Genomic DNA, 14958 nt, shown 5'->3' with positions numbered 1-14958 from the left:
GGGTTGGAACCAATTGATGCGTCTTAGATGGCCGCTTGTAAGCTTTTAAGACCCCAGACGCCACTCACCAAAGTGGGATGCAAAACATTTTCTTAAAAACTTTTTATGCCAATTGACCTAGATGTCCCCTGAAACCATGGTCCCCAGACCCCTGCCCCTGCTACTCTGTCCCTTGAAGTGTTTGGTTGTATTCAGGATACTTCTTAGCTTTGGTTTAGTCCAGTTGTGCTGACTCCCCCTGTAGTGTGTGTTGTCCTTCCCTTCACCTAAGATAATTCTTGTCTACTTTCTAGTTAGTGAATAACCCTCTCCCTCCCTGCCCACTCTCATAACCATCAAAGAATGTTTTCTTCTGTGTTTAAACCTTTTCTTGAGTTCTTATAATAGTGGTCTTATACAATATTTGTCCTTTTGCGAGTAAGTTCACTCAGCATAATACCTTCCAGATTCCTCCATGTTGTAAGATGTTTCATGGATTCATCGTTGTTCTTTATTGTTGCATAGTATTCCATTGTGTGAATATACCATAATTTGTTTATTCATTTGTCCATAGATGGGCACCTAGGTTGTTTCCATCTTTTTGCTTTCGTGAATAATACTGCAGTGAACATGGGTGTGTGTATATCTGTTTATGTGATGGCTCTTAATTCTCTAGGATATATTCCAAGGAGTAGACTTGCTGGATCGTATGGTACTTCTATTTCTAGCTTTTTAAGGAAGCACCAAATCTATTTCCAAAGTGGTTGTACGATTTTGTATTCCCACCAACAGTGTATAAGTGTTCCAGTCTCTCCACAACCTCTCCAACATCTGTTATTTGGTGTTTTTTGGATTAATGCTAGCCTTGTTAGGGTGAGATGGTATCTCATTGTAGTTTTGATTTGCATTTGTCTAATGGCTAATGATCGTGAACATTTCCTCATTTGTCTGTTAGCCACCTGAATGTCTTCTTTGGCAAAGTGCCTGTTCATATTCTTTGCCCATTTTTTAATTGGGTTGTTTGTCTTTTTGTTGTTGAGGTTTTGCAGTATCTTGTAGATTTTAGAGATTAGACACTGATTGGATTTGTCATAGCCAAATTTTTTTTCCCAGTCTGTAGGTTGTCTTTTGACTCTTTTGGTGAAGTATTTTGATGAACGTAAGTGTTTTATTTTTAGGAGCTCCCAGTTATCTAGTTTCTCTTCTGGTGTCTGTGCATTGTTACTTCTGGTTCATATTCTGTTTATGCCATATATTAGGGCTCCTAGCGTTGTCCCTATTTTTTCTTCCATGATCTTTATCATTTTGATTTTATATTTAGGTCTTTGATCCATTTTGAGTTAGTTTTTGTGCATGGTGTGAGGTACGGGCCTTGTTTCAATTTTTTGCGGATGGATAGCCAGTTATGCCAGCACCATTTGTTAAAGAGACTGTCTTTTCCCCAGTTAATGGACTTTGGGCCTTTGTCAAATATCAGCTGCTCATAGGTGGATGAATTTACGTCTGGATTCTCAGTTCTGTTCCATTGGTCTATGTATCTGTTGTTGTACCAGTATTAGGCTGCTTTGACTACAGTGGTGGTATAATAGGTTCTAAAATCAGGTAGTGTGAGGCCTCCCACTTTGTTCATCTTCTTGAGTAATCACTTACTTATCCGAGGCCTCTTTCCTTTCCATATGAAGTTGATGATTTGTTTCTCCATCTGATTAAAAAATGCCATTGGAATTTGGATCGGGATTGCATTGCATCTGTAGATCGCTTTGGGTAGAACTGACATTTTCACAATGTTGAGTCTTCCTATCCATGAGCAAGGTATGTTTTTCCACTTATGCAGGTCTCTTGGTTTCTTCCAGTAATGTCTTCTAGTTTTCATTGCATGTGTCTTTAACGTCTCTGGTTAGATTTATTCCTAAGTATTTTATCTTCTTGGGGGCTATTGTAAGTGGTATTAATTTGATGATTTCCTCTTGAAAGTTCTCTTTGTTGGTGTAGAGAAGTCCAACTGATTTTTGTATGTTTATCTTGTATCCTGATATTTTGCTGAAATCTTCATTAGTTCCAGTAGTTTTCTTGTGGATTCCTTGGGGTTTTCTGTGTATAAGATCATATCATCTGCAAATAGAGATTCTTTTACTTCTTCCCTACCAATTTGGATGCCCTTTATTTCTTTTTCTAGCCTAATTGCTCTGGCTAGGACTTTCAGCACAGTGTTAAATAAGAGTGGTGATAAAGGGCATCCTTGTTGTAAAGCCATTCTTTAAATCTTATCACAATGCGAATACGTTGGATATAATGCTTTAAGTTCCTAGTAGTTAATTTATTTTGTAGTGTTATATTTCATTTTCACTAGAACATTCTTTAACTTTGGTGTTTTAAAATTATTAAAAGAATACATGATAAGTTTAAAAGGTTTGTGTTTGTATATTTTCTTTTCTACAAATATCTAGGTGTGTATTAAAATATCCATATTAAGTAAGCATTATTCACATTTAATTTTTTTTGTTTAGTTTCAGTTTACTAGTTAAAGAAAGATAAAATTTTCTTATAATTTACATACTTGCTTACTGATACAGTGTTATTGTTGTTTGATGCTGGCAAGTCAGTTCTGACTCATAGCGACCCTATGTACAACAGAACAAAATACTGCCCCTTCCTGCACCCTACTTACAATCGATGTTATGCTTGAGCCCATTGTTGCAGCAACTGTGTCAGTCCATCTCATTGAGGGTCTCCGTCTTTTTCATTGATCCTCCACTTTACCAAGCATGATGCCTTTCTGCAGAGACTAGTCCCTCCCCATAACATGTTCAAAGTATGTGAGACAAAGCCTCGCTATCCTTGGTTCTAAGGAGCATTCTGGCTATACTTCTTCCAAAACAGATTTGTTCATTCTTATGGCAGTCCATGGTATATTCAGTATTCTTTGCCAGTACCATAATTCAAAGACTTCAATTCTTCTTTAGTCCTCCTTCATTGTCCAGGGTTTGCATGCATATGAGGCGATCACAAATACCATGGCTTGGGTCAGGTGTATTTTAGTCCCCAAAGTAACATCTTTGCTTTATAACACTTTCAAGAGGTCTTTTGCAGCAGATTTACGTAATGCAATACATTCATTTGATTTCTTGACTACTGCTTCCATGAGCATTAATACGTGGATCCAAGTAAAATAAAGTCATTGACAACTTCAGTCTTTTCTCCATTTATCATGATGTTGCTTATTGGTCCAGTTGTGAGGATTTTTATTTTCTTTATGTTGAGGTGCAATCCATACTGAAGACTGTAGTCTGGTTTTCATCAGTAAGTGCTTAGTCCTCTTTGCTTTCAGTAAGCAATGTTGTGTCATCTGCATATTGCAGGTTATTAATGAGTCTTCCACCAATCCTGATGCCCTGTTCTTCTTCATATAGTCCAGCTTCTTGGATTATTTGTTCAGCATACAGATTGAATAAGTATGGTGAAAGGATACAACCCTGACACACACCTTTCCTAACTTCAGACCACACAGTATCTCCTTGTTCTGTCCAAACAACTGCCTCTTGGTCTACGTATAGGTTCCTCATGACCACAATTAAGTATTCTGAAGTTCCCATTCTTCACAGTGTTGTCTATAATATGTTGTGATCCACACAGTCGAATGCCTTTGCATAGTCAGTAAAACAACAGGTAAACATCTTTCCGGAATTCTCTGCTTTCAGCCAAGATCCGTCTGACAACAGCGTTGATATCCCTTGTTCCACATCCTCTTCTGAATCTGGCTTGAATTTCTGGAAGTTCCCTGTTGATGTACTGCTGCAACTGCTTTTGAATGATCTTCAGTGAAATTTTACTTATGTGTGATATTAAGGACATTGTTCGATAATTTCTACATTGTGTGGGATCACCTTTCTTTGGAATGGGCACAAATATGGATCTATTCCAGTTGGTTGGCTGGGTAGCTGTCTGCCACATTTCTTAGCATAGACGAGGGAGAACTCGCAGTGCTGTATCCGTTTGTTGAAATATCTTAATTGGCATTCCGTCAATTCCTGGAGCCTTGTTTTTTGTCAGTGCCTTAAGTGCAGCTTGGACTTCTTCCTTCAGTACCGTTGGTTCTTGATCATATGCTACCTCCTGACATGGTTGAACATTGACCAGTTCTTTTTGATACAGTGACTCTGTATTCCTTCCATCTTCTTTTGATGCTTCGTGCATCATTTAGTATTTCCCTGTGGAATCCTTTAATAATGCAACTCAAGGCTTGAATATTTTTTTTCAGTTCTTTTAGCTTGAGAAATGCCAAGCGTGTTCTTCCCTTTTGGTTTTCTAACTCCAGGTCTTTGCACATTTCATTATAATACTTTGTCTTCTCAAGCCGCCCTTTGAAATCTTCTGTTCAGCTCTTTTGCTTTATCATTTCTTCCATTCCCCGCAGCTACTGTACATTCAAGAGCAACTTTCAGAGTCCCTTCTGACATCCACTTTAGTCTTTTGTTTCTTTCTGATCTTTTTAATGTCCTCTTGCTTTCTTCATGTATGATATCCTTAATGTCATTCCACAACTCATCTGATCTTCAGTTATTAGTGTTCAAGTGTCAAATCTATTCTTGAGATGGTCTCTAAATTCAGGTGAGATATAGTCGAGATTGTTTTTTCGCTCATGTGGACTTGCTCTAATTTTCTTCAGCTTCACCTTGAACTTGCATATGAGCAATTGGTCTGTTCCACAGTCAGCCCCTGGCCTTGTTCTAACTGATGATATCGAGCTTCTCCAGAGTGTCTTTCCACAGATGTAGTCGATTTGATTCCTGTATATTCCATCTGGTGAGGTCCATGTGTATAGTCACCATTTACGTTGTTGAGAAAATGTATTTGCAATGAAGAAATCATAGGTCTTGCAAAATTCTGTCGTGCAATCTCCCACATCATTTTATCACCAAGGCCATGTTTTCCAACTCCTGATCCTTATTTTCAACTTTTGCATCCAATCACCAGTGATTATCAATGCATCTTGATTGCATGTTTGATCAATTTTAGGCTCTAGAAGTTGGTAAAAATCTTCAATTTCATCATCTTTGGCCTTAGTGATTGGTGGGTAAATTTGAATAATAGTCATATTAACTGGTCTTCCTTGTAGGCATATGGATACTGATGGTGTTGTACTTCAGGATAGATCTTAAAATGTTCTTTTTGATGATGAAATGTGATGCCGTTCTTCAGTTTGTCTGTCCCAGCACAGTAGACCATATGATTGTCCAATTCAAAATGGCCAATACCAGTCCGTTTCAGCTCACTAATGTCTAGGATATCGATCTTTACGTGTTCCATTCCATATTTGACAACTTACAGTTTTCTTAGATTCATACTTTGTACATTCCATATTACAATTATTAATGGATCTTTGCAGCTGTTTCTTTTCATTTTGAGTTGTTACACATCAGTAAATGAAGGCACCTAAAGCTTTACTCCATCTATGTCATTAAGGTCAACTCTACTTTGAGGAGGCTGCTCTTCCCAGTTGTATTTTGAGTGCCTTCCAGCCTGAGGGGCTCATCTCCGGCAGTATATCATATGATATTTCATTGCTATTTATAAGGTTTTCACTGGCCAATTTTTTTTTCAGGAGTAGACCACAAGGTCCTTCTTCTTAGTCTGTCTTGGTCTGGAAACTCCACAGAAACCCATCCACCACAGGTGACCCTGCTGGTATTTGAAATACTGGTGGCATAGCTTCCTGCATCAGAGCAACAGGCAAGCCACCACAGTATGACAAACTGACAGACAAGTGGTAGACTGCAAGTGGTGGATTCATAAAATAGCCAAACCAAAGACCAAACCCATTGCTGTTGAGTCAATTCCAACTCATAGCAACCCTATAGGACAGAGTAGAACTGCCCCATAGGGTTTCCAAGGCTATAAATCTTTACAGAAGCAGACTGCCACATCTTTCTCCCACAGAGCAGCTGGTGGGTTCGAACTGCCAACCTTCGGCTTGCAGCTGAGTATTTTAACCACTATGCCACCAGGGCTCCTTAAAATATGCAAGATGAGTATTAGTTTAACATTTTATTTAGTTATTTCTTTATAAGGTTCTTTACAACCTTACCTAGGACCACAATGCCTGACTTGCCTAGATTTTCCTAGTCAGCTCTCTTACTTAGTCTCCACAGTACTTATTTCCAACCTCCACTCTTCTCAACCACTTCTCTTCAGAATCTTAGGAAAAGATCTCTCCTCCTCCTACCCAGAGAGAATAGCAGTCAGAAGAAAAAGCTCATTCAAATTCAGTCTGCAGCCTAGAAACTCAATACATCAGCACCTGTTCTATCTGTCCTTTACTTTTATTTAAATGGAAGAAATGCCTACCTCTTAGATCTTTCGGCAGCATTTCACCCAGTTGACTACTCCTTTCTTGAAATATCCCTTGGCTTTTGTGACACAGTGCTCTTGCTGGCATTCCTCAGTGGAGAGTCTTCTTGGTCTTTTAAGTTAGGGTTCTTTGGTAGTCTTTCTCTTCTCATCCGTACATTCTTTGGAGAATCTCCTCAACTCCCACAGTTTCAGTTACCAGTTACTCCCAGATCTCTCTTTCCTGAACTTCAGGTGCAACTCTCTATTTCCCATAAGCACCTCGAATTCAGATGTCCAAACTTTTCCTGGGTTCCCTTTCTTGGTACTACTGTCCACTGAGGTGCCCCAGCCAGAAATTTGGGTCATTTCTAACTTTATTTCTACCTGATTCCCATATTATGTTACTCAGTAATTCCCTCTTTATTTAACTCCTGAATATATTTTAAATCCAACTATTTCTCTATAGTCACACTACTACCATCCCATTTCAGAACACCATCATCACTGTATTATTATTTATTCTTTTTTTCATCAAGTATTTATTCAGTACCTTCTTTGTGTCATGTAGTTCTGAGTACTGTTCTGGGCACCATACCTAGCATATAAAAGATATTTAGTAAATATTTGTTGAATAATTGAATATTTAATTTTTGAAAAGCCCAGTGATATAAATATTAGTAGATATTAAAAAAACCTACTCCTGTGGTCACTAAACTATATTTTGGAGAGTGTGATGAGTAAACATTACCAGGACCAAGAATTGTGGTTAATATAGCAAGCACTTCTTGGAGCATATCAAATGCTTGGAGGAGTCTAGCTCATATTTTGTTATCATTCTATTCCAGAAAATGATTCAGTAATTGAACTGACTTAAGATTCACAGAACCATGCAAATTACTGCCTCAACAATTTCAATTTTAGCGGAGATACGTGACAGTCATTTTAGGGGTACTGGCCAGCTCCTTCTCCAGTTCCCCAAAATGACTATGCCAAACTTTTACCATTCCATTTCAGACTTTATACCTTATCCCTGTTCCATTCTTTCCCAACAGATGATCTTGTCTTCTATTTCACTGGAAAAAAATTGAACTAATCAATGGCTCCCTTCATTTTCTATCCCTCCACCTAGAACTTACATTTACCTTACTGCCATCTCAGAGGAAGAAGTGTATTTCTTTTATCCAAGACTCCGCTTGTGCCTCCTTTCTTCATTCGGAAAAATTTTCTTCTGAAACTTCAACCTCTTCTTCTGTACTTGCTTTTTCCCCCTAGCATTATACGCTCTCAGGTTTTTTCTATAGGGAATAAAAGTAAACATCAAAACCTGTGTCTTCCCTGACTATCTCCCTATCCTTCTATTTCCTTTCACAAACCTTCTGAGATAACAGTTTATTTAGGCATTCCTGCTTCCTTAATCTCATTCATGACTCAATCTGTCAATAGTGTGGCATACACCCCACCCACTACATGACTACAATGGCCCTAGCTAAGGTCAACAAGGAACAGTGGACACATTTTAATCTTTATGTCCCACTGCATTTGATACTATTGCCTACTCTCTTCTTGAAATAGTCTTGGTCTTTAGTTTATTTCACCATGTTTGTTTAGTTTATCTTTTTTTTCTCATTATTTTTCTTAGTCTCCATTTTGGTTCCTCTGCTGGATACTAAGTGCTGTATTTCCCGAAATTCTATCTTGTCCTCTTCTTATTCTATACATTTTTCTGTGGACTGTTTCATCCACAAGTCAGTTTCAGCTACTACCTATTCTCTAATGGCTTCAACTCTTTGGTTTCAACCCAAACTTTCATCCTAAGCCTAAAACCTTTGTTTTCAGTTGCCTATATAGCTTCATTATATGTTCCAAAAGTATTTCAGACTCCAGATGTCTAAAAGCAAAGACATCATCTTTACTTCAATGTGTTTGCGGTCCTCCAAGAGATGCCATATTCTTTTTCTTGCTTCTGAGCTGTTGCACCATGCTCTTCACTACCCCAGAATGCCTTCCCTGCCTTTTGTCTCCTTAAAGACTCCTGCTTATCTTTAAAGACACGGTTTATTCCATCACCTTTTCTGAATATCCTTTCTGACATTATCCCCTCTGCCCTGTCGCCTCCTGATTCCATCACCATTACAGTTAGATACTTCCTTCTCTTTTGTCCCATCCTAACTAGGGCAAGAGTAAAGGCCTAAAGACAGAGAAACATATACCATGTACCATGCTTCTTAATCTATTTGGTTTACTTATCTGCCTCTCTTTCTAGACTGTGGGTACCTTGAGGACAGGGATTTTTTTCTTCTTCTTAACCATCTGTAATGTCGGTATCTTGCACAGTGTCTGGAAAGTAGTAGGCTCATATAAATGATTAAATGAATAAATTAAAATATTAGGAATGTTTCGTGAGTTCTTTCATTTCCTGAGAGTATTATTTCCTTTTTTCTTAAGTTAAAGATAGTATAAGTCTGCATAAGATACAAAAAAATACATGTCCTGAAATTCAACTATTTTCTAATGCTAAAAATTTAGTTACTTTGTTTTTCAGATTGCTTTTTATAATCATAATTTATTAGTCTTAAGTATCTATGCTACCAGAGCTTATACAAAATACCCTTTTAAAATGTCCTGTTTTGTTATTGGTAACCATTGTATTTTATAGTATAAAATTAAAATATTAATATAAAAATTATTCCATATCAATTGTAACAGTATGTTATAATTTTGATTCTCTTGTTCATGTCTTTCTTTCTTTTTATATGGAAAAATTACTAGAAACTATTGAAATCAAAAAGCATAGACCGGGGATTAGGAGGACTAGCTAAGTCACAGGCTAGTTCTATAATCTTGGGTAAGGCAGTTAACTTGGCCAGACCTCATTATTTTAATGTGCAAAGTAAGGAAATACTTTAGATACTTCTAATGTCCCTTCCAGATTCTCTAATATGTTTTTCTTTTTTCTCTAGAATTGAAACTAGACTTTTGTCAATAGCACCGTTACAACATGCCTAAAATTATAGACATTAATTTATTGACAGCATTTTGAAGACATATTTCTTTATGGAAACATGATGCACTATAATTAGAATTTTAATGACTTGCTTGCATTAAAATATTTATTATTTTGTAGTACTTGTCATGGAGTGCATTTATTATTACTTACAGTAAAAATCATTAAAATACAATTACAGGCAAATTATTGCTTAAACTAGCAATTAAAATGAAATTCTGTGTGAGCACTTATAATTTGCAAGTAATAATGCAGTTATGAATATGTGTTTGCAGTATCTGTTACCTAAAGAAGTATTTCTTTTAGTTGACTTTACTTCAGCTTTTTATGTCAAATATAAATGTAAACAATTTTTTTAAATTAAACAATAATAAATTAAAATCACTAAAAGTATTCTAAAACAGTGTTTTTTTTTTTTTCAGATATCTGCAGGACCTACTTTATATAGGGGATATAAAAATATTTGAAAAGATGTGAAATAGTTTACTAAAAATATGTCAATAATAATTCTTAGAACTATTAGAAGAATAGACCTCCTTTAATAGAGAAGGCCATCCTCTTTGACCAAGCATGCGGCTTATAGAACTACTTAGAGAAGAAGGGACACTAGCCTGGCCAACAAGCATCAGCTGAGTCAGCACTGACATTGAGTGGGGTGATAAGTGTCATAGTCATATGACTGTCACATCACACCTCTCAGCATATTAAAGCACATTATGTTATTATATATAATTATGTATAATAATATCAACAGTTGTCAAATGGCATTGATAAAATTCAGCAGCCATTTCTAAATCAAATCTTTAAATAGAATACTGAAACATCATAAAGACTGTTTATCAAAACTAAGAAAAATTATCAAATGCTGAAGTTCTGTTCATTAAAATTCAGACTAAGACAGTAATACTATTACCAGTGTTATTCATCATAGCTTTTGAGGTCCTAGCTAATTCAATAATATATAGAAATGAATTATTAGTTTATGTGTTGGAAAGGAAGAGATACAGTCATCATCTTTGCAGATGATTATGATTGTGTACCCAGAAAACCCAAGAGATTAAAAAAAAAAAACCTAGCATAATTAAAAAGAAATTTTGGTAAGACAGTAGAGGGATATAAAATAAATATACAAAAATCAATATTTTTTCTATACTATCAATAACAAATTAGAATTTAGGAAATAAATTGAACTAGGAATTAGAAATAGGAAAGTGAAAAAATAACTCATTTATAATAGCAGAAACATTAAAATACCTACAAAATAAATTTAGCAGGAAAGGTACAGGGCCCATATAAAAAAAATTATAATACTTTATAAAGGACATAGAACAATAATATCTAACACTTATATAGCACTTACCCTATATCAGTCACTGTTCTAGACACATTACATATGCTTTGCATATGCCTTATTCATTTATTCTTCACATCAGCCTCATAAGGAAGGTACTATTACTATTATCATTCTTCTGAGGCCCCAAAAAGTTTGTTAGTTTGCCTAGGGTTACACAACTAAGATCTGAATCATATGTCAGTTTTTCCAAAGCAGAGATTTAAGAGAATCTCAATTATTTTTAACAGGTGAAATTTCTCACTGTCTCTATGGAGATTAAAAGTCCAAAAGTAATAAATCAATTGTGGGAAAAAAAAGAGTGATGAGTCTAGAAATAAATCCATGTCTGGATTATTACTTCAATTGGAAATGTATGGTTTATTTAATAAATGATGCAGATAATTGACAGTCCTTCTGAAGGAAAAAGGAGTCCTGGTGGCACAGTGGTTAAAGTGATCGACTGCTAACCGAAAGGTTGGCGGTTCGAAACTACCAGCAGCTCCATGGGAGAAAGATGTGGCAGTCTACTTCTGTAGAGATTTACAGCCTCAGAAGCCCTATGGGGTTGCTATGAGTCAGAAGCAACTCTGCAACAGTAGGTTTTGTGGGGTTCTGAAAGAAAACAGTCAGACCATTTACTTACCATATACAGAAATAATATAGGAAACCCTGGTGACATGGTTAAGAGCTATGGCTGCTAACCAAAAAGTCAGCAGTTCAAATCCACCAGGTGCTCCTTGGACACTCTATGGGGCAGTTTTACTCTGTCCTATAGGATCGCTATGAGTCGGAATTGACTCACGGCAATGGGTTTGGGTTTTTTTTTTTTTTTTTAACTACAGAAATAAGTTCCAGGTGGATTATAAATATTTAAATGAAAAAAATAGCAATTTTAGAAAAGAATTTTAGAAAAATATTTGTATAAACGTGGTGGGCGAACCTTGCCTAAAGCAAGAAAGAAAACCCTGAAGCCATAAAGGGTTTTTTTAAAATTAAGGCAATGTACACTATAACCAAAAATCAGAAAACAATATTATTTTGTAGAAAAAGTGTTTGCAACGCAAATGACAAAGTGTTAATTCTCCTTCTAAAGAAAGAGCACTATAAATTAATAAGAGAAAGATAATCTAATAGAAAATAGGTAAATGTTACGAGAGGCAAATCATTGAAGAAGAAATTCAGTAGACTAATACACATGTGAAAGGATGTCCAGTTTTATTGTTAATTTGGAAATTTCGAATTAACACAATAGTGAGATATAATTTTTCATCCATGAGGAAATTTAGAGAAGTTAGAATGTATGTAGATGTGTGTGGTCTCATGTATTGCTGGTGAGACTTTGAATTGATACTTTTTTTGGAAAGTAGTCTGGCAATATATAGTCCAACTAAAGATACATACAGCCTTTGCTTGCAATCTTACCTTTACAAATTTATCCCATAGATACAAAAGTATAAGTGGATGTTTATTACAGCATTAGTTGTAGGGACAAACAACTAGAAACAACCTGAGCATCCAACTATAGGGGGAATGATTAATAAATTATGATACATCTATATAACAGCTTTTAAAATATCAAGGTATATGAAGCTATTAAAAAGAATGTTAGATGTACGTTTGTTAACATAAAACCAAAAACCAAACCCGCTGTTGTTGAGTTGATTCCGACTTATAGCAACCCTATAGGACAGAGTAGAACTGCCCCATAGGGTTTCCAAGGAGCAGCTGGTGGATTCAAACTGCTAACCTTTTGGTTAGCAGCTGAACTGTTAACCGCTGTGCCACCAGGGCTCCATAGAAAGATAATTATGACATACCGTTAGTTAGACAGGCTAACTAGTATGATTCCATTTTATGTTAAAAAGAAAATAACAACCACCAAAACTCCTAAATATGATTTTGTATATTTTAGAAGCATGGAGAAAGGTGTGGAAGAATACAAATTACAAATAACACTATAAATAGGATACAAAATAAAATTAGTTACTTTAGGAAAGTGAACTGGAGAGAGAAAAGATTATACCTTTTTCTTTACTGCTTAAGATTGTTTCACTTATTTTAATGTCATAGGTAGCTGCACATATGACACAGTGGCTGCAACAATGGGCTCAAGCATTACAACAATTGTGAGGATGGTGCAGGATCGGGCATTGTTTCATTCTGTTGTACGTAGGGTCGCTATGAGTTGGAACCAACTCAGTGGCACCTAACAACAACAACAACATATTTATTTGTAATTTTAAACTTTTTTTTTTTCTTTTTAAGACATAACTCTAAAGTCCTTAGCTTTTGCACTCCTTCTACTAGAAAAAGTTAAAGTGCAATACTAGGCCCTTTGTCAGTTGGTGGGGATTGGCATTTGAATCTGATGCTCACTGTTTCTGCCTTTAAGGACCTTGCATTCTAGCCAGATTCAACAGATGTATTCAGTAGATACAATGGAAGGTAAATAGCAAAATAATTTTGCTTTAGTTAACAAATCAAAACATCATGAATGACAACGAAACTAGGCTTTTTATTAAAATTAAATCAATCAAAAATAGCCAGCAAGTGCCCAGATTATCTTTAGGCAAAGAGCACTTTGACTTAAACCAGAGAACTGTTATTAAATGTCTTTAAAGATTAAGAAATCATATTTCAGGAAATGTAGGATCAGATATCATCCTGTCAAGGCAGCTACATGTAATGGATATTGCCCCTGATCCCAGAAGGCCTTGTCCCACAAATCTTACTTGTTTGGGAGAATGTCTTCAGAAAGTATCTTACAGAATGGTATTTACTAATAGAGTGTCTGGATATGAGTAGAGACCAGGGCTAAGGTGTATAAGAGACAAATGGAGGAATTTGTAGGAATACAGGGTTTGGGTAAAGCAGAGACGATATTTACATCTCTCTACAGCACAGCTGCTACCCACATGATCCCTACCTTCATGCCTAATGTCCTTTCTGACTGTCAGCCTGATGCTTAACTGCAGTCTCAAGTCTGTCTTCCCCTCTTCCCTCTTTCCTTCCTTGCTCTCCTCTTTTCTCCCTTGTTTTCGCCTTGTCTCCCTTCTATTTCTTGTCTCTATTAAAAAAAGCATTCATTTAATCTCGTCATTATACAGACTTAATCAGACTTTATAGTTTTATTGAACCATAGTCTAATATAAGAAAACTGACTTCTTTGAGATGCTATATGATTGCTTTTCTTACCAGGGATGATTTGTATGTTTAAATTTTTAATTTGTTAATAATTTAGGTATTAAAAAGGTAGGATAGTCCTACTGGGTTTTTATATAGGTCCTTGAGCTAGGTTTCCTAGGATCGAATCTTACTAGCCTTGGATAGAAAGTTACTTTTTCTCCCTGGGCTTCAGTTTCTCAAATGTAAGTGGGAATAATGTCACTGACCTACTTCACTGTGTTGATATGGGATTAAATGAGTTTACTCATGTAAAGTGTGTAAAACAGTACTTGGTGTCTCATAAGTGCTTGATAAGTACTGTATTCACTAAAGTTAAATTATAGTTAATCAATTTAGCAAACATGGATTGAATTATGTCCCCCAAAAAATGTGTGTATCAATTTGGCTGGGCCATGATTTCCAGTTTTGTGTGGTTGTCCTCCATTTTGTGATTGTAATTTTATGTTCAAGAGGATCAGGGTGGGATTGTAACACCCTTACTAAGGTCACATCCCTGATCCAATGTAAAGGGAGTTTCCGGGGTGTGGCCTGCACCATCTTTTATCTTACAAGAGATAAAAGGAAAGAGAAACAAGCAGAGAGTTGAGGACCTTATACCACCAAGAAAGCAGTGCCAGCAGCAGAGCACGTCCTTTGGACCTGGGGTCCCTGTGCGGAGAAACTCCTAGTCTGGGGGAAGATTGATGAGAAGGCTGACGGAGAGAAAAAGCCTTCCCCTGGAGTCAGCACCCTGAATTTCGACTTCTAGTCTACTGGACTGTGAGAGAATAAATTTCTCTTTGTTAAAGCTATCCACTTGTGATAGTTCTGTTACAGCAGCACTAGATGACTAAGACAAATACCTACCAGATGCCAGACCTTATCCTAAGTCATGGGGATAGGTATATTTATTGAGCATTGACTATTAGCCAGGTATGGAGGATGTAGCAATAAACATAAAGTCCTTACCCTCTTAGAGTTTATAATATTAATGATTATTATTTATTAAAGTTTGAGGCTGATTTTATAAATGTGACTGACCTTAAATTTTTTTGTTTGCTTTTAAATTTAGGATATCTTGTATTATGAGCAGCTCAAGGCCAATGTGATACAACATGACCTTTTGGTGGACAGTCTAATATATAAA

General features: G+C 36.2%; 1 protein-coding gene across 8 annotated transcripts in view; it reads left to right on the top strand.

The window, feature by feature from the left end:
- The window catches only part of TBC1D19 (TBC1 domain family member 19), a 187668-nt gene that overhangs the window by 82589 nt on the left and 90121 nt on the right, over window positions 1–14958 (top strand). For all 8 annotated transcript variants that reach the window (XR_002823879.1, XR_002823880.1, XR_002823877.1 and 5 more), the window contains one exon: window positions 14884–14958. Coding sequence is in view for 2 of the 8 variants with exons in the window: in XM_023730229.1 (XP_023585997.1) it covers window positions 14884–14958 (75 nt within the window). In the remaining 6 variants the exon portion in view is untranslated. The remainder of the gene's footprint in view (window positions 1–14883) is intronic.

Source organism: Trichechus manatus, unplaced genomic scaffold, assembly GCF_000243295.1.
Source record: "Trichechus manatus latirostris isolate Lorelei unplaced genomic scaffold, TriManLat1.0 scaffold00034, whole genome shotgun sequence".
In the NCBI taxonomy this organism is placed as follows: Eukaryota; Metazoa; Chordata; class Mammalia; order Sirenia; family Trichechidae; genus Trichechus; species Trichechus manatus.
Note: the sequence above shows the minus strand (reverse complement) of the source record. Positions and strands in the feature narration are given on the sequence as shown.